We start from the raw sequence: 20,059 nt of genomic DNA, 5'->3' as shown, positions 1-20,059 counted from the left end.
TAGACTCTGTACAAACGGAAAGCTGACAAAGTCAACTTAATTGACTTGCCAATATTCTCGCCCAGTGAGCCTGCTGTCACCCATAGAGATCCGCAGTGGAGAGAAAAGAAAATAGCTACAAAAGTTTATCAGCCATATTCTTACCCGCGCGAATAAGTGACTCCCAAGTTTAGTAACATTAAAAAGAGGAGCAGACTTACACCCAGCAGGTTAACGGCGTTGCATATCGGCACTGATATAACGCCGGCTGAAAGGAAGCTTTTCGAGACCATTATGTATAATAGAGAGGCTGCCTTATCGTGGGAATTTTCTGAGATAGGAAGATTAAACCCTCCAGTTCACCCGCCCATAGTAATTCGAACCATACCGCATTCTGCATGGCAGACTCTAGCTATTCGAATACCGTTCAGCCTGCAGGAGAAAGTGCAGAACATAATTATAGAAAGAGTGAAAAGAGGCACTCTGGAACCATGCTCTAGACCATACCGGAACTCGTGGTTTCTAGTGAAAAAGAAGAATAACAACTATCATATAGTGCTTGCAGCAATGCGCATTAATACCGTCACTATTCGCGATGCCAACATGCCGCCCAGTAGTGACTGGTTTTCTGAACTGTTCGCAGACATGCTCTGCATATGCCTCCTCGACCTGTTCTCTGGGTATGATCAAATACCGTTAGCAAAATCCTTTAGGGACATAACTGTTATTATGACATTCTTAGGACTATTCCGGTATACTAGTTTAGTATAAGGTGCCACCAACTCGGTAGCCATCTTCCAACGCATTATGATGATAGTTTTCTCTGCTATCCTGAAGCATGGAATCCTATTCATGGACGATCTAGGCGTTTATGGGCCGCGCTCTACATACAACAATGAGGAAGCAGCTTCCGGCATTCGTAAATACGTGCTGGAAGTATTAATTAATCTGGATAAGGTACTTACGGAATTAGAACGTGCTGGCCTTATTATCTCTGCTGGTAAATCTAAGTACTTGGCCAATGGCATAACTATAACTGGCTATGTATGCACATCAGAAGGACGCAGCCCGGAAATGAGCAAGGTAGAAAAGATTCTATTATGGCGACCATGTGAGAATGCCACAGAAGTACGCGCATTCTTGGGATTATGTGTGTACTACCGCATCTGGATCAAAGGATTTGCAACTATAACTGCACTACTATACCTACTCACCAAAAAAGGTCAGCCTTTTAAATGGGAGGATCTAGAAAAAGAAGCTATGGCAATATTATAGCATTGTCTTACTTCTCTACCTATATTGAAAACCATGGATACTAGCATTGATGCCGGCCGCATAATCCTGGGAGTAGATGCATCTCTGCAAGGATGGGGGGCAGTTTTGTCCTAGATGTTTGACGGAAAGAAGTATCCCATTCGGTATGAGAGCGGTGTATGGAGCAGCGTAGAACAGAAATATGACGCCGTCAAAAGAGAATGCCGAGAGTTATTGAAAGCACTGAAGAAGCTGCGATTCTGGTTATACGGAATATCTTTCACTGTGGAAACTGACGCTAATACGTTAGTTGCGCAGTTGAATATGCCCTCTACTGATCTATCTGGGGCACTGGTGACCCGCTGGCTAGCATGGATATGGCTATTTGATTTCGAAGTAAAGCATGTTCCCGGAAAGAAGCATACTGCCGCGGACGGCCTCTCTCGTCGTCCTGCCACCCAGGAAGAAATAGCGGAAGCAGACAATGAGGAGGATATAGATGACTTTATTGATGCTCAGTTGAACAACATCAGCCTGGAAATTAACGATATTAGAATCCTGGAAGATTATGCTGATGAATGGGCAGACGTTTATATTTTTCTCCGAACCATGCGTGTCCTAGTCGGCATGCCATAGTACTAGTATCGTGCCTTGAAGAGGGAGGCATGCAAGTGTATCCTTATGGACGATGTGCTATGGCGCAGAGAGAAAGGTGGCCGTAGCTTATACCGCAGAGTTATAGGAAAGAAAGACAAGTTGAACATCCTAAATGAGTTGCATGAGCAGCATGGCTATCGGGGCACCGAAGCAACCTATCGCAAAATAGCTGACCGATATTACTGGCGGAATTTGTATCGGGATGTGCAGCAGTATGTCAGGTCATGTGCAGAATGTCAGCGCCGCGCTGTAAATGTGCAGAGGGCTATGCTTACCTCGATCGCTGAATCGCGCCCGTGGAGAAAGATTGGGCTGGATATTATTCACATGCCACTATCCTACGGGAAACATTATTTAGTTCACGCCCGGTGCTATCTGACAGGTTGGTTAGAAGCGCGTGGTATTGCCAGTGTTAACTCCAAGACAGTATCCCGCTTCTTGATGGAAGACATCCTAAGCAGACATGGCTGCATTGAGGAAGTCGTGTTTGATGGGGGCCCGGAGAACTATGGGTGGGTGGTGGATCTATTGAATGCCTACAATATTAAAGGAAAACGTATTTCTGTATACTACGCCCAATCTAATGGAATGATCGAAAGAGGACACAAAGAAATTACCGATAGTCTCTCTAAGCTATGCAATGGTAGGATAGGTGAATGGATCCGTCATTTACCTGCGGTCCTATGGGCGGACTGGACCACTGCCAGAAGCACGACTGGTTATACACCCTACTACCTTATGTACGGAATGGAACTACTATTGCCGATAGACATAAATACCCCTACTTGGCACGCTCTCCCATGGAAGGATGTGCATTCCCGTGCGGAATTGATTGCTATGAGGGCACGGCACCTGGAAAGACGGGATGAAGACTTGCAGGAAGCGTTCTTGCGCCTTCGGAGACACAGAGAAATGGCGGCTGAAAGGTGGGACTCATTACCTCAGGTAACTGACAGGCTGTTCACTGAAGGAGACATGGTCCTGCTGCATGACACACAGCTGAAGTTCTCGCATTCCGCCAAGTTAGCAATGAGGTGGATAGGACCTTACCTCATTGCAAAAGCATACCTAGAAAAAGGATATTATGTGCTGAAAGAGCTGGACGGAATAGTGCGCGCGGGCACGATAGCAAGTGATAGGCTTAAGCTATTTTTTGTGCGCCCAGAAACCAACATTCTAATAGACAAGTTGCCTGAATCGGAACTAGAGTCACCTCGCGACCCCGCACAAATCGTGCCTATTAGGCAGGGTGCCGCTCGCGTGGAATCAGTAGTGCCGTCGCGTGAGGAGCAAGTCCAGACAGAGAGTGTTGAAAATTCTGGAGGGAAGCACCATGATAGTGAACCCTATGAGAGCATGTGGTATGATGAAGACGATGAAGATATGGCGCTGGTGATGCCTTCAAGACTGCGACCTAGACCACAAGCACCGTTAAGCAGAGCAGTGGTTCAGGCATTAAGTGACAATAACAACATACTCACCAAGAGGAGGCCTGGGAGACCAAAGAAGCACCCATATGCTTTGTTGAATGAGGGGCCCATTCAAAAGAGATCGAGGGGTAGGCCGCGTAAGAATCCGCTGCCAGGGCCAGAAAGCGTAGGCTAGAGCTTTGCGGCATGACTAAAAATCCAACAAATCCAACAAATCCATCTACGCCACCAACGCTTTGCGCATGCAGAACAAAGAAACGACGAAAACACGTCTATATCACGCAGGTTGCACTATTTTCAAAACAACAGGCATTCAATAAACTCATGGCTTCATATTATTGCAGAATTGATCGTTGCCATACTTCTTTTCATTCGTCTTGCTATTTTTACAATTACAATAACCCAAAACCTAAAGCATACATTTTCATGTCAGCGCATACTCTATACGTCTATTAACACCATCAAAGCAGCTGCATTTGTACGAACAATATTCTGAACTCATATCTAGCAAACTACTATCTCTCCATCATATAACATACTACTTACAATATGAGTAACACCGCCCTCACTACCCCTCTCCCGAATGCTATTGAATATGCTGAAACTACTCATGCAACCTATGCCGCCGCCATAGCACATGCTCACACCATTAAGGATCCTGCGGAACGCATGGATTATGTGACCTTTCTGCGTACCAAGTTGGCGCCATTGGTCGATAAGGTGCATGAGGGCATAGAAGCACTGGTGGCATCCATAGAATTAGAAGGGTGGGAGCAGGCTTATGACTCTAAGGAAGCATTCGTTGCGGAATGGGCAGACTGGATTAGCATTGCGGAAAATGAGAGAAAGAAGAGAGATAACAAGGGAGAGGCCATGACGCAGGTTATCAAGAATTGGGGGGAAGAGGCTGTTAATATGTTAGTAACAGCGTTCCCGCAGGGAACTGGTAATCTCTGGAAGAAGATAGGCATTCTGTCTAAGGAGGCCGACTATGCTGCTACTATACGCATTGTTACAAGGAGACAGCATAGCCGCATCGTCAGGCAGCAGAAAAGTCGCAGATTCCAGCTCCTCACAGACATTAGGACTTCCGACATAGAACATGTTCTTGCTGAATTCCGAAAGTATAAAAAGGATGCTGCACCTGTTGAAGTGCGCCCTCTCACCAGCCAGGAACTTAGCGACATAGGCTGCTACATCGACAACAGAGGCATGTTGTGCGAAGTGGGTAAAGGCACTGGTAGTTTGCTTATTGCTGAAGCCACTCCGGATCCTAGTGCTGCGGGTACGCTGGCCACGAGCGAAAGCATGTTTCCACCGGGTGCCCGGACCACTGCCATGACGCAAGACGATGCTGACATCAGCATGGGAGAGGATCTTACCCTTCCTGCTTATGGAAAGACTTTTGGTGGAAAGCGTGTTGTAGAGGAGGAATCTGAGGAAGGGGATAGGTCGGTGAAGAGAGGAAAGGTGGTAGGGCCAGAGGGTATGGAGGTAAATTTGGACACTGTACCAAAATCTAGCGCCGCGCTGGGTTCTACTACTGCTACTATCATCGCTACTACTCTAGCTATGAATCCCGCATTCTTTAAGCCTATGAACGCGTATCATGAGAAGCAAATTAAGGATAGAAGACTTCCTAATGGCGATAAGCTTAGCGAGGCGCTTTGCACATGTACTAGCCGCAGGGCTAAGGCGTTGGCGAAACGGCTAAAAGCTAGTGTCCAGCCGCAGGATATCAAACGACAGTTCAACATGCTGGCCGAATACTGGGCAATAGCATACAAATGGGCTAGCATTCCTGCTGATGAGAAAGAGAAAGACCATGACGTGTGTTGGGTGCATGCTAGAAGGATGGCAAATATTATGGGCATGCATCAGAAGGGTTTGAATCGCGAAGGGCTTGACTATAGGTTTAAAGCAGTCCAGGAACATAGGTTCAACTTGGGGTATTTAAAAACTCACAAAGACTATTATTATTGGTTCTGGAAGACGCATAGGCCCGCTCGACCCGATGAGGACTTAGGGAGATTCAAGTATCGTTTTCTAGAGACAGCCCCGTTTGCAATGCATCAACCCACCGTGTTCGATCATGTTATGAGGTTTCTAGGGCATGACAGTGCTGGAATGTGGAAAGAATGGGAGAGGGATGGCACCATCAACGTTTCCAGCATATTTGCATACCTCTGGGATATACGCTTGTCGGATGACGGTCACCCAGATTGTAACGAACATAAGACGCTAGGCAGCTATGTGGAGGAAGAATTTGACTACTATCACCATCATTGGAGACCGACCGCCGATGACGACATGGGGTGGCAAAGGAATCAGTTCTTCAGCATCTCGCAACAACTGGTATGGGAAGACCCGTTATACTATGCTCTGTACTGTTCTCTGCGCCCGGATGCTAACTACCGATTAATTGCCTACTCGTACTATGTTAAAAATCAACAAGTAGGCGATCGGACAGGGTTTCGACATTTGGATGCGCACCCGGAAGTGTTGCTGAATTCCAGGAAGCAGGCTGGGTTCATACAAGGAACAGTCTTTTTAACTGATGAGGATGATAACAACTGTACCGAATTAGTTAAAGGGTTCCATAAGCCTGGTGTGCTGAAAGGATGGTACGACGAATGCGTTATAGGCGCTGGGTTGGCTAAGGCTTGGGTCTCGACAGCTGCTATTCGCATTGAGGACCGCATGTTCCTGCCGGAACATGAAAAGAAGTATGGCAAATGGGAGCCTGTTCCTGTTATGAAAGGAGGCGCCCGCATCTCTATGCCACACCTGCCTCACGGAGCCATTAAGCGTGCTACTATTAACCGCCGGACCATATTCCCATGGTATGTTGCAGTGGACGAGGCGCATACTGCCTTAGAGAATAAGGGTTCTGGCACGTGGGGTGAGCTAGCTCTGTCACACATGAAGCAAGTCAGTCCGCCAGAAACCGCGGTAGGCAATGGGCATAGGTTCAAATACCCTGATACTAAGTTCAAGCCATCCTGCCAACTCATGGGCGTAACGCCTATAGGTGATGCTCTTACCGCTCGTAGGAGGTACGTAGACAACGAGGTGCAGAGGGATCTCGCTATTCTGCTGGGCAACGACTATGAGGCATTCTGCGCTATGGTTCTAGAACATAGGGCTACCCTCTCTGCCAAAGCCAGGGATCTGTTTCGTCTGCAGTTAAAGACAGATGACCGAGCGTATGGTTCTAAGTCCTTCCGCCGTTCCCGCCATAACCCTGCGCACCAAGATAATGCCGACCCAGAAAATGCGGAGGAAGACCCTACGTGTAAGTACCGGCCGGAAGATGAGGAAGACATTAGCGATGACGGTAATACCAGTGGTGGAGATGACGAAGGTTCAGTCGATGAAGTTTCCGACGATGCTAGTGATACTGGTGAAAATGCAGAGGACCCAGTCAGTGAATAGGGCATTTTAACAGCGCCGTGCTGTAAAATGGCGCTTAAAATCTAGATCGCACCTATAAATCGCAACTAAGGGATAGTTGCTAAAATGAGCGGGGTGCTATGTGGTGAAGGTGGTATAGGAGTGGTGGACTTGACTTGTTGTATTTTTTATTGTTTAATACAGCTTAGCGACGGCGCACCCATTCGTTTTGTCTATAAATTGTAATCTGCTATGCTGGGTTCTGTCGGTGGACATCTTACTTACATACGACATATACATACACATATATAGACGAACATTCACCAGTTTACAGTATTCTATGTTTTATCCACAAGCGCGAGCTCTTGTTATTTAGGCCTTTCTTCCAATAGACACTTGTGTTCCCTCAGGCTTATAGGCGGGCCTACCGCCCACCGCTCTATACCGTCCATTTACCTATGTATAGCTGGTGGGCCAGCTAGATAGCTGGTAGTCTCCTAGAGACCATATCACTACCTCACAACAGCATTCTATGTTTTATCCACAAGCGCGAGTTCTTGTCATTTAGATCTTTCATTCAATAGACACTTGTGTTTCCTCCGGCTTATACCACCCGTTTTACCTATGTATAGCTAGAGACCATATCACTATCTCACAATAAGTATTAGTAAAAAAAAGGCTAGATGTTTTAGTAGTACTAAGAAGGGACTTGGGTGTTTTAAAAGAAGGATTAGGGTACTATAAGTGTAGAAAGTTATATTACTTATATAACTTTTATTATTGAAAGTTGGATCCATATTACTCGAAGGGATTAAAGGGAGGAATTAATTCTAATATAAGATAGTAACTTGGACGTTACTTTTTATGCTATTAGGCTTCAAGTTATTAAAAAAGATTTGGACTTCAGATTTATTATTTATATGATTTGGCTTCTATTTGGTCCCGATCTCAATCCTATTGAGACTGTCCGGAATTGGATGAAGGATTATATTAAGGATAAATATAATTTAGATGCTGGTCTGTTTTGTAGTAGGCTCCGGAGCTACGTTATAGAAGCCTGGGAGGCGGTATTGAATGCAGGAGTTACTGGATTCTATGCCTGCGCGTTGTGGAGCCGTCATTGCAGCTAATGGGTTACCCCTACTAGCCATGCCTTTATGATGGATTCGGGACCCTCCAAACCAACGAACGAAGATTCCGCTATGGCAAATCCCTTACAACGAGCTGCCTTTGACGGCAATGAAAAAATAGGTCTTCTTTTGCTCAAATACGGCACAGACGTTGACAGTTGTCTTCCGTATGGCTTTACAGCACTTGACCGAGCAGCAGGGAACGGACACGGTGGATATTTTACTGAAGACGGGAGCCAAAAAGAAAAGGGAGCGAGCCGCAGAAATTGCAGAACAAAAAGGATCTCACGAAATCGCGAAGAAAATCTTTCCCATGACAGAGGATGGAATACAGAATGAAATCGAGCAAAGCTACAAGAGATATAGGGAGATTGGTACAATGATCGCGCAGCGGGTGGAGACCGATAGAGAGTGTGTACGGTGGATGGATGGGAGGATGCCAACAAAGGCCCGGAATATATATCTGAATCTTACGTTGGGATCATACCAGGTTAGAGTTTGGTCTTGTACGTTTCTTTAAATTTCAAATTGCTTTCTCTCTACGAACCATGCGATCTAAACCTCGAATCGTCCGCATCCGACCCCGGTCTGGGGCTTGTAATCGTTCTAGCTCATACGCAATTACAAGTGACGGTCTCGAGTTATCTCGTACACCAAATGCACACCGCGAAGTGGTATACCGGTAGCGTCTTGAGCATACCTCGAAACTAAAGATTACCGCGGTACCGACTTGTACCCACCTTGTTCCGACACAGTTTGCAATCGACATTGGTTCTGGGATCGACCGGCTGAGCTTTCATTCATGTCCATCAACACAAATATTCCAACAAATTCACCTCCAGCCGCTCGCAAATTTGGTTCTGTGGGAGGACGGCACAGCCGACCAATCCATCCTCGGTATCGCTAGCTCGAGCCCCAATATTCAGCTTCCACGGATTGCGATTGGTCCTCGGATCCGTTCTTCCGATCCTTGCGCGATTCCTCCAATTCGTTCTTCACCAAAAATTCACCTAAAAGCTCGTGATCCCTCTGCAAGCGCAAGGATTCGGGAACGAGCTACAAGGCTGTAAGCGCTCACAATTTGCGAAGCCTGCATATCGGCGCAGCCTTCCCACGCGGCTTTTGGTGAAAATGTTGCATCGAACACGTTTGCACAGCCGACCCCGCTTTTTAAGGGGTCAGGCGTGAGCATATAAATATTTCTTACTTGAGAGCCCTGTGCGGCGTTCGAAAATAAGCATTCGCGCGTAATAATTCAATCGCATTCTCAAAAATACCCAGAGATCTATATATCGTACCATTCGATTATCCCTGCGACATCGAGGCTAGAAGGTCGAGATTCTTGATCGATTCGATTCAAAAAGGAGTTTAAAAATGAGCCACTACTCGCGGACAAGTTACACAAACAACTCGATCGATTCGCGAACTCCCCTGTCCGTCGAAGTCTTAGAGCCAACAGGCGCAACAGCAGGTAAGCGTTGGTTTTCATACGCCACACCGCAGCCGCCGAACTTTGACTACGGATTCCTCATGAGTAAATCATTGCTTACACATCTACACAGGCCGCGATTGGGAACATAGAATAACAGATATTGATGAAATTATAAACGATCGTACGTATCACATGTTTCTGGAATAAATATTCGCCGCTAAGGATCTACGGAACTATCGTACAGGGAGGGGTGTTCCGACATTTGTGTAAGAGCTCGATTCAATTCGATATACAGGCCGGTGTAGAACTTGAACGCTGATACTTAAGCCTGATAGATTCGCGCAATCCGAGATACTCCGGGGAGGCGCGCCGGATCTTCGAGCAAGACTCGAGGCTTACTATGGCATGCCTACCGACATCTGGTCTAACACACAGTGGGAATCGAATGGTTTTTTCGGATGCGCTGGTGACGAACGGGTTCGCCATAGTAAGTATAAATCGCCCCGATAAAGCTATGATTATGCAGCTACCCAATCGCAACCGATTAAACATCTAACCATCCCCGCCTGTTATCTATTAGAAACATGGTTCCGCTTCCTCGTCAAAACGGTCATACAGACGAAAAATGAAAAAACCGGTCTCGTAAAAACGACAGTGTTCGGTAACCCCGAGTATACTTACCATTGGTACAAAATGGGATTCTTTAGCACGTGGTCCCCGAAAGGTCGAAAAAGTATACTCTGCCTGGACTGCCCGCCAGAGTTCATTGATCACATCCGCAAGTCACTGTCCAGCACCAGCGGTGACACTTTTCCGGTCGATCCGTATTGCTTTCATCCGTACATCGTGGGCGGGGTGGTCAGCATTTTCGACGCCTCGATCTGGGCGCTTCGCGATCTTGTCCGGATAACGGAATTGGTAATCAACCACCGGATATGTGCCTTCCGTACATGATTAACATTTAACTCTTAGAATCGAAAACGGAACGAAAAAATGACCGATTACGAAGACCATTTCGACTACCTTCACGAACTCTCCAGGCACGTGATACATTCTGCGGAGATTCTGACGGTAGCGACTGAAGTCATGTCGAAGATGGTTCATAGGCACGGCGGGCTTTTGTCCCGTGCGGAAGGCTCCCCGGATGAAGAAAGGGAGGCGATCATGCAGATTGATGATAATTTGGATTTTTACCAAGGTTTGTTATTTGGATTTAAATGTCGATGCGAGTCTATGCAACAACGACATCAGAATGAGATTTCTTTGGTAGGTTTGAGGGTTATTCGCGAATATATGGGTTCCGTGCCCCGATTGTGGGGCTTTTGCTGACGCAATCCTTTAGGCGCAAAGCCGTGCGGTTGCCGCTGATGCAGCAGCTATGAAAGCCATAGCCGGGTTGACGATTGTGTTCCTGCCGGCGACATTCGTTTCCGTAGGTCTACCTGTTCCTTCCGACTGAGTACCATGGTACCACCGGGAAAATAATAATCTTTCGAGATGCGGTACGGCTGATCACACACGTATCAAACAGGCCATCTTTAGCATGAGTTTCTTCGATAACGGAGAACAGTGGGCCCTATCTTCGAAAATTTGGATTTACTGGGTCATTGCCATCCCGGTCACTCTTTTTACGGTGATACTATTGCGCAGGGGACCCAAAGGCAGCATCATGAGGTTCTTTTCCTTTTAAACCTGGGTTCGAAAAATCCTAGGAACGGGGGTATGTGATTTTTAGGGGGTGGATATATAATCGTCGACATTTGGTATTTCTCGATTAGCGTGCGCTGTGGCCATGGTATTTCGATAGACACGTGTATCTGTAATGTTATGTTGGGTTTGCGGTTTGCGTTCGGCATGGAAAGTCCCTTATATTTACTACTTCAAATTTTGCATGTATATTAATACGACCTGATCTTACTCAGGGGCCGTCTACGGAGTGAACTTTGCGACGACCTAGTCTCTTTGCGCGGTGTTAGTCCATGAAGTGGGCACCCCACACGGAATCGATATTGAAGGCGGAAATACATTCGTACCGTTTTCCAACTCGGAATTCGACGTTTGTGGTATTTTTTTTAACGATAGCCTAGACCAATAGGCTACAGGTTGACAAGGAAGGCCCCTGCTGAAAAGACACTTTCACCGCATCAAGTTATATCAACAGATAGATCTTCAACAAGTACCTCGTAATCGAGTACTGGTCAAACGCGGGATACTTGCGTGTCTTAATTCACCCAACATTGATTGGAATCTCCCGCTTTTTCTGAACCAGCCCATCAAAGATCCGCCAACATTACGGGATATCTTCCCAGACCAACAACCAGGCAGCGGCGTCAAAAGTTTAGGAATCGCACCGACTGGAAAACCTGCAAGGGAAGTTGATCGACTATCACGAGCCGCACAACCCTACGGGACGAAATATCCGCATCGTACCTTTCCCTTTCTCTCTCGTTTAGCAAGGCGAAGAGGGTTCCGAGGAAGAAAAAAAAATTGTCCCTTTGCATGTGCTCCGCCACCGCAATGGCTTATATCGGTGGCGCGGGGAAGGATAACATCCAGCTCCGCCATGCTAGCTGCACATAGCAAGGAACCACCAAAGGGGCCAAAGGAAAAAAAAAAATCGCAAGCTGCATGTACGCCAAAATTGCGTTAACTGGCAGCTGATAGTTAGATGGGTCAATGGTCTGGACAATTGTTGGATAACATTCCTAACCCCTCCGTATGCACATGGCCGGCGTGGTTTAATCCTAGCACATAGCACTCGTGTTGGCATTTCTCTCGACAGCGCTGGTTATAATAATAATACAAAGTTGGGTACATTTTGGACCCGAAAGCTAGCGAGCAGCTGCTTGAAATCCATGTTCTGGTTATCCATGTCGATCACGACGGGCATACATGATGCTCGGTAGCACGCAGTTTGGACGGACGGCAGCCTCTTTTTTTGGTTCAAAGGAACTGAAAAGGGTGATGGAACGGATCGAATTGTTCTTCGAATGCAAAGGGATATCGGATCGAAGGGGTGAGCATCATGCCTGCATCGGAGGGGGGAGCACACAGAACCTAAACCATCGAGATCGTGTCGTATTTTGGGGGGACAGTTCCCATAATGCCGTACGCAGGAGGCGAGGCGTCATTTTTTTTGTCTTTTTCTAGACTGTCCACGGCCGTGTGGACCTTTACAGCGGGCGTCATCATGCCCAGCACTTTTTCCTTTTGAAAAAACAAGACTTCAAACCATTTTCGACCTCGCTCGCTAAATGCAGTCGTTACCGGACCAATGCAATTGATTGGAAATGCAGGAGGAACGAGAACCCCGTGCAAGCCGACCTAACTTGAAGTCTCCAGCCGCTCAACTATCATGCAGTAGTCGAGACTGAGACCAAGGGTTCCTGGAAGCTTATGCGGTTAGCTATGGAGCCGACTGAGATGGCTCCTTCATACCCTGGTACCTCATCATCGAGAGACAAATGCATAAGTCGAATATGTTATCAAATCAAACCCGTGTAAAGCTGTTAGAAACAAAGCTTTAGGATCGATATCTACTCGAATAGATATGAATTATCGGTTGTTACCGTAAATAACTTGTTTAGTGCATTATACCATCGGGTCGAAGCTCCAACGGAAACATCTATCTATTAGCTGATTTGTACCTGGCCCGGAATTAACCATCCTGCGGGTGCGTGCCGGTGTTGGATTTCTGAACTTCCATTCAAGCCTCAATTCGCTCAAGAATAACGATATTTTCTGCAGGAGTGGTTACCGACCAATATGCACACAACCTTCTTTTCACATGTGCTACCACCGGGCGTCGGATTATGTAGGCATCCAGAATGGTCACCGTTTTGCCTTTCTTTCCCCCCGCGAGATTTATTTGTCTGTAGGTTGGTGTTGTTGCTTCCGTTGCCTGCCGACGAAGAGACATTCTGGTGTCGTACCGCATGATGTTGCGATACTCGAAATCAATGGGCATCTCCGTTGGAGGTATAACATGATTCGTGAGCAGAATGTGGGAAAGATTCCCAAGACGGTCTAACTGTTGCAATTGTAATTGATCACGGGAAGAAGAAGTTGCAGTCGGTCGTACAGAGTCTCGGGCGAAGTGACCTGCAATGCACGTATATTATATTAAGAAGAACCCGTAGAAAGTAGTATGCCGAAACATTTAATTCGAAAGGACCACCGAACCCGTCGGCTTGAAGAGAAAACGTGCCTCTTCCTACTTGATCCCTGTTGGATTTTTATATTTTTTCTAGCTGTAGTATTTTAAAATTCCAAAATATCTAGCAATATCGCATACACTCGATCCAGCAGCACCCGTCAATATCGGGTCTCGACGTCTCTGGCGTCAGACGACACAAAGAAAGAAAAAAAAAAATTCACCGTCACAAACGAGTAATTGCAGTGCCTCGACACTGCATACCCATATCTGCTCCGAAGCCCCCAAATAAAAAAAAAACAAATTTCAATGCATGCAATTGAACTCCCAAATATGAAATAAAGGGTTTGCGGAAATAGTTTTGGTTACTATTTTCTCGAGGTCCCCGCCGCTTCGCGGATTATCGCGGTCTTGAATCTCGTACTTGGCTGGGGTGCTTCACCCAAATTATCTAGCGAGGCGAATTAATTAGTACGACGTCAAATAATACAAAAGAACGGAGCGGGTACTAAGAAAGAAATATTATATCGGTCGGACCTGAATTAGTTCGATTCTGTGTCCTTCATTCTGGCTCCTCAGGACCAACGGGTCTATTTCAATTGTAACTTTGCATTCTTTCACCGTTCCACCGTCGTCCCCTTCGATATTCCAACAATCCGCGATCGATTAAACAAAAAATCGAGTTGGCACCAATTTTCGGTTCGAAACTTATCTTATCCTACGACAGATCGGACTTTCCTCTATAGGCCAAATCCGACACAGAAGGACCCCAACAGACCGTCCCGTCGTCCCGACGTTTGAGAAAATAGTTCCGATAACTGCACCGGCTCCAAAAAGTGACAGGTCCGTTTACCAGGGAAAGCGAAGAGGTCAAGCAAGGGATATCCCATCTTAAGCTGCACTAGGCAGGGTCACCATTTTCAAGCCTGAGCTCCCCATACATACATATACATTCCCATACCAGTCAGTCAGGTCCCAATTCGCCTTCAAAGCAAGGGGTGCTAAACCACCACAAGCCCATCTGTTACGAAAAGGAAGAAGAAAAAAAGAAGCTAGACACGCGGGACGGTGCAGCAGCACACTCAAAGATATCCGTGTGCAGTCCACCGGAGGGGGAAGCTAAGCTCGCGAATCGAACGCTTCCCTCCTGGCTTTCTTTTTTCGTCTACATACACCCATACATTCATAAACTCCTGGAGGGTGGACATATATACAGTCAGCCGGCCATATCTTCGGCTACGTTTTTATATTTTTTAATTGACACGCTGATCCAAGTCCGGTCCTTGGTCCTGAATACTTTCCTCGAAGCTTTCCCCTGCATATCAAATAAGTTTCAAGTCTCAGCGGGCAGGACCGTAATATTCGGAACTTCTAATTCTTTTGGTGGTGATATATATATCGTCGACGACCCAAGTTGTCAAAACATCTCGAAATAATCTCTTCATTCTGCCTACATTCTGAATTCTTTCATCAAACAGAGTATTCGAAATTCGCATATTCTGGTCCTTTCTCCGGTAGAAAAAAATCAATAGTTTGACCATCTACGATAGTAACGCATCGTCTACTATACTTTGTATACCCTCTTTTCTAATTTTCTTCTTATCTTCGACATTTTTTCAACATGCCTAGCAAGTGGCATCGACGGTTCACCTCGCAACGGGCTCAGCAACGCAAGATGCACAAGCGCTGGGCCTCATCGATGTCGGTTTCGAATTCCATTTCCTCGAAGGCACCGGCGATGGGTCTGTTTGATGAGTATGGCCATTCAATCGGCCTTCTGGTGGATTGCTATCTAGAAATCCAAGTTACCGGGCTCCGCAGCTGTGTCAGTTTGAGGATATTATTTAGAAACAAATCCGGCCTAAGTGTGCATAATGCTATCTTTAGAGCTAAAACGGCAGTGGGGTCCACTGTAACATCGGCGGAGTGTTATGTCGATGTCGATGGTGCTGCCGGATTGGAGTACAGGGATATTGTGAACTTTTGCCATCAGGGCTCAACATTTGAGTGCGATGTTGGGTCCATTCCGTCGAATAGAGACTGTGTGGTATTTTTTAGGTAGGTTCTCGAGATCTCTCGCAATCGATTGACTGTGAAAAGTGTTTTGCTAATGAGTGTATAGATACGAACATGACCTTGTCACAGAAAATGATACAACTGTGATACAGTTCCCTCTCCCTGGCCGTCGTGGCGAGAAGTTGATCGCCCGGCAGAAGTCCCAGCCAGCGCTGTGGAACGCCTCACAGATGTTCTCATTCATCACGTTGGACATTCAAGTCTCCAACTTTCCCGCAAAAATCACAAACGTTTCATCCTCACATTCGGTCTATGCTTCGATAAGTGAAGAATCAAACGCCACTATCGAAATAGATGATTACATGTTCCAGGGTCAGGATGAAGTAATGATTCGCATCCTATCGGAACCCTTGTCGAGCAGACCAACATCTTTCCACGCCATGACCTCGCCGGACCTGATGTCCGAGAGCATCCCCGTTATCAACGTTGTTGGCGAAACAGCAAGTGACTACGATTCTTCTGTCGTGTCAGGTACGGAAGGTGAGCACTATACCCCCCTCCGAAGGAACCTGTCATATAACCCCGGAACGTTGGAATGTGAATTTTAAATGGACCCCTTGGTTCCAACATTGCACGTGGGAGGTGGTGCCTGAAAATCCAACTTTTCAAAGGATTGATTGCGACTGGTCAAATTTGAAGAGAGATATATATATTAACAATTCTTGCCTACCTATTGATAGCCCTAAACTTTGACTTTGAAGGATTAAGAAGTACAACTCCTCCAATACACACAACGCCCAGCGGTGCGCCTCCAACTATCGAAATCGAAAGACTATACTCCGACATCTGGGAAGTCAACGCCGCGCGATTATCATACAGCTCCTCTGGCGAAGAGAGTATTTCATCCACCCGTAGTGAAAGGTTAAGAAGGAGGAAGGCAACAGTGCATAAGAAGCACAACTCAAACGTCTCGTCTTCACATACAGATATGTCCGAGATGTCTTGGTTGGATGATCCGTCGGATGATGAGGTTAACGATGAGGCGGAGCGGATCTTTGAGGAGTACTCTTTGGCAGTGCCGAGAGTGGTGATTCGTGATAGCATTGCTATTACAGATGAGTTTGACGTCGAGGTAAGACTATTATAACTTCGATTGCATCAGCATCGCGACTAATTGTCTCTCCAGGAATGCAAAAGCATCAGAATAGTCCGGCCGCATCGACCAAAGTTGGTCGAGGTCGTGATTCCATCGACAAATATTCCGGCGATGTCGTTGGACAACTTTACCCCACCGTTAAGCCCTACAAGGTCTACGGATCACGGTTCTCAAGATCTCCTAAAAGAACTCGACAACCTCTTCGATAGCCTTAACGAACTAGCTGAATCGTCACCGACACCCTACATTCAGCTTGACGAGAAGCTCGCCAACGTCCTTGGTATTCAGCTCGAGCCGCTGAAAAACCATCGTGGCGCACAAGCTTATAACCTACCGAACACACCAGCCTGGGTTCGGGAAGGTATCTGGGCGAACGCCGTTACTCTACAATTCCTCCGTTGTGTAATGGATTCCCCTTTCTTCAAGACTTTGAGCGAGGACGTTCGATCGGAGTACCGACTCCTCTATACTCTCATCGAACTCCCATTCTCCAGCCATATTCAGAACCTCACCCCAGAAGCTTCACTAAACAGGCTCTCGGAAGAAGAGTTGATGGAAATGGCCGCCGAAGTTATTCAAGAACAACTGGTTGAAGGTGACGAGCTATCTTCCGCACCATCTTCAAATGCAGGCGAAAGGGTCAAGAAAGTTTCCAATGCAGGAATCTATAGCCCGTTCATCTGCCGTCCCATTTCCCCACCAAAGACTCCTGATGAAGTAGAGCTCGAGTCTGTTGTGGATCGTTTCGAGTTCTAAGACAGGCCGCGTACATGCACGCTCCTTCGCGTCGTCTAGCGGTCCGTACCTTGACGGAGGGTTTTTACCTTCCCGACAAGCTTGGAAAAGATATTCAGGGTCCTCGTTTAAGCTTGTTTTACTACTAACGACTTTCTTTTGACATTTTATATATTTCTTTTGTTAGTGATTTTTAGGTTTTTTTTTTTTTTTCCTCTGAAAAGCAGGCGCTTCATGGGGTTTCTTCTATTCTCATGATGTCCTGGTTATGGCACCCTCCGTTTTTTCACTTCGCGGTTTTTTTCGAGCCATGGTTCTCTTTTTTTTTTTTTTTTTTTTAAAAAAAAAAAATAATAAAATTTCCGTCTTTATGCCACCAAGGCCGTTTTTATCCTTATGTTTCATTCTTTTAGATCGTGTTTCCTTTTTTCTCTTTTACTCTTCTATTCATACCTCGACAGGTAATTTTGCTTCTTTTCTTGGGTATGGGAAGTTTCTGCTATTCTGGGGAACGATAGTGCCAGCATCGGCGTTTTTGGTTACTGCTAGGAAAGAAAGATGTACTTGGCTCGGAGCTATAGAATAATGTTATATGAATCAAATAAGATAATAATAAAATAATTTTCAAGATCCAATGATAACAATTGTGCGGCAGTAACTTGACTGTAGCCTGAAGGGAGAAGATGTAGTATTTTGAACCAACAACACAAAATGTGGTCTCGTCGCAGATGATGACCAGAGACCTGGTTGCCTCGAGGAGGGCAATAGACTGATGTCAACGTTTAACTTCAACGTCAATCTACTTTACCCCACGTCCATCTCCCTTCCCATCTACCACAGTTGCGAGACTTCGTCCTCCGATGCCAAAATGGAAAGAAAGCGAGGTTTCTCCCCAAAGGCAAGCTCAGACCCAGGTGAACCTCCCAAAACACCATCCCCAAAACGACAAAGAAGGTGGAAGGGTTCATCGTCAGGTACACTTTCACACCAATCAGTGTTCCTTCCCTTTTATCATCCAAAGTTCTCTTCCGCAGCCTCCCCCTAAGAAGGTTAAACTAGATGACTTGACATCTTGTCAACCTTCACTAGCGAGTGGAAATCGAAATCAACCCGGTGGTTCAAAGCCTCGAGATCATAAGGCTCAAGAGGGTCCACGAAGATTACTAGTCAGTCCGCCCAAGTTACAAGCCAGCCAACCTTACGAAAGACCGGGCCTAGAGACGCTCAAATTCGCCTCTAGCTCTCCTGGCTCCGAGACTATACGAGACGAGACTAGGGCAGCCACGAGAAATATTTCTCAACCTACGCGTAAACCCTCCTCAGGCAGAGTGCAACAAGACCAACGTCGCTGGGCTGAAAGGACTTGCAGCCGCGACTTGGCTGATTACTATGAGAAAATATGGGGTCCATCTGATGGAAATGGACACCAAAACGGGCGATCTAGTGAGAATCAGGTCGCATCTCAGCTTAGTTCCACCTCGAGCCCCTAGACCCGAGGCTAATCCAGCTCAGCCTTCTGCGCGACCTTGTGTCGATACAAATAATTACCAACGGCCGCGCCAACACCAACCCGGGTGTCCAGTGAGAGGACAAGAGCAGCGAGGCGCACCTAACCGGTATGCGTATCCACAACAGTAATATGGATACCGAGTAAATCTAGGACAGCGATATGGATGCCAAGTAAATCTACGTGGCAGCCACCGACGGCCGGTATTAACAGCCGTGGTCAACATGAACATGCGCACGACCCATACGGAAATTACTATAGGTATGTTATTCCCCAGAATATAGATATGGTTATTTCAGCTCCTGAGTCGAACAGAAATGGGCGTAGAAATTCGAGAGATGGGAGGGAAATCATCAGCGGTTCTCCATTGAAAAGATTCGGATGGCGTCATGCTGTTGAACAGATGCAGTCTGTCGCGGATCAATTTGTCGGTATGAAGGACGGGGAAGAACATTTGCGAGTAGCGAAAGATCTCAGGAATGTTAGCGAATGGTTAAATCGGGTTGATAGGGGCCCTGGCAGGATTCAGGTAATGGAAGGAGTGCAGTCGAAGGCCTTTGATGCACAGTAAGTATTGTCGCTGTGCTATGTTGATGAGAGAGTACTTCAAGAGACAGATCCTAAGTACGCTACGGGACACGGAAATTTCGCACCGAACTCCAGCGATGTCGAGAACTTAATGCTCGCCGCTCCAGTGGAGAATTTATTATTCTGTATATCTACTAGCCCGAGCTTTGTGCGTTAACGAAGGCTCCGCCGGGTAATGTAGAAGACTTTCGAAAGCTATCGTGTGAGTATTAATACTTTCAAGTACCAGCACCTCGTAATACTAACTATTATGAAATCGAATACCGTACATAGACCGGGGTGCTCATCATCTATACGCTACATTGAGAACTCTAGCAGGGAACCTTTTCGAATGGCGGGCAAGGAAGCTGAAGGGCTGGAATTGGACTGGCATAAATTGCTGGCCACTTATCTGAGCCTGGGCCACAGAGTTGTTGCAAAGCAGAAAGCACTTGTAATGTGAAGTGTATACCGTTTGAAGCCGAAGCTGTATAACAGCATCTATGCATAGCAGAGCATAGCTTCGGCTCATTGCATGACAATGCGGGATATTTGATTGGCTGGAACCACGGCTGACCAAGCTGTCGATATCGGATTCGGGCCGACCTTTCACTGTTGTTTCCTTAATTTCTATGAATTTGATCCGGCCG

At 46.5% G+C, this 20,059-nt stretch overlaps 6 protein-coding genes across 6 annotated transcripts; all 6 read left to right on the top strand.

Moving 5' to 3' along the window:
- Positions 1-1,368: 1,368 nt before the first annotated feature.
- DFL_001106 (uncharacterized protein) lies at positions 1,369-1,869 on the top strand (the record flags this gene model as incomplete). The annotated part of the gene is made up of 1 exon (XM_067629677.1): positions 1,369-1,869. The coding sequence occupies one exon, from the start codon at positions 1,369-1,371 to the stop codon at positions 1,867-1,869; it is 501 nt and encodes a 166-aa protein (XP_067495674.1).
- Positions 1,870-2,331: 462 nt separating this feature from the next.
- DFL_001105 (uncharacterized protein) lies at positions 2,332-3,495 on the top strand (the record flags this gene model as incomplete). The annotated part of the gene is made up of 1 exon (XM_067629676.1): positions 2,332-3,495. The coding sequence occupies one exon, from the start codon at positions 2,332-2,334 to the stop codon at positions 3,493-3,495; it is 1,164 nt and encodes a 387-aa protein (XP_067495673.1).
- Positions 3,496-3,869: 374 nt separating this feature from the next.
- DFL_001104 (uncharacterized protein) lies at positions 3,870-6,755 on the top strand (the record flags this gene model as incomplete). The annotated part of the gene is made up of 1 exon (XM_067629675.1): positions 3,870-6,755. The coding sequence occupies one exon, from the start codon at positions 3,870-3,872 to the stop codon at positions 6,753-6,755; it is 2,886 nt and encodes a 961-aa protein (XP_067495672.1).
- A 2,462-nt stretch (positions 6,756-9,217) lies between these two features.
- Positions 9,218-10,965, top strand: DFL_001103 (uncharacterized protein; the record flags this gene model as incomplete). Its single annotated transcript, XM_067629674.1, has 8 exons — positions 9,218-9,314; positions 9,406-9,456; positions 9,520-9,541; positions 9,611-9,762; positions 9,856-10,193; positions 10,248-10,541; positions 10,618-10,707; positions 10,807-10,965. The coding sequence occupies 8 exons, from the start codon at positions 9,218-9,220 to the stop codon at positions 10,963-10,965; spliced, it is 1,203 nt and encodes a 400-aa protein (XP_067495671.1).
- Positions 10,966-15,049: 4,084 nt separating this feature from the next.
- Positions 15,050-17,356, top strand: DFL_001102 (uncharacterized protein; the record flags this gene model as incomplete). Its single annotated transcript, XM_067629673.1, has 4 exons — positions 15,050-15,486; positions 15,551-15,975; positions 16,185-16,576; positions 16,631-17,356. The coding sequence occupies 4 exons, from the start codon at positions 15,050-15,052 to the stop codon at positions 17,354-17,356; spliced, it is 1,980 nt and encodes a 659-aa protein (XP_067495670.1).
- A 1,652-nt stretch (positions 17,357-19,008) lies between these two features.
- On the top strand, positions 19,009-19,413 carry DFL_001101 (uncharacterized protein; the record flags this gene model as incomplete). The annotated part of the gene is made up of 2 exons (XM_067629672.1): positions 19,009-19,103; positions 19,158-19,413. The coding sequence occupies 2 exons, from the start codon at positions 19,009-19,011 to the stop codon at positions 19,411-19,413; spliced, it is 351 nt and encodes a 116-aa protein (XP_067495669.1).
- Between the last annotated feature and the right edge of the window lie 646 nt (positions 19,414-20,059).

The sequence above is a fragment of the Arthrobotrys flagrans genome, assembly GCF_004000055.1.
Source record: "Arthrobotrys flagrans strain CBS H-5679 chromosome Unknown unitig_15, whole genome shotgun sequence".
Taxonomy (NCBI): domain Eukaryota; kingdom Fungi; phylum Ascomycota; class Orbiliomycetes; order Orbiliales; family Orbiliaceae; genus Arthrobotrys; species Arthrobotrys flagrans.
This window is presented reverse-complemented; position numbering and strand designations above follow the sequence as displayed.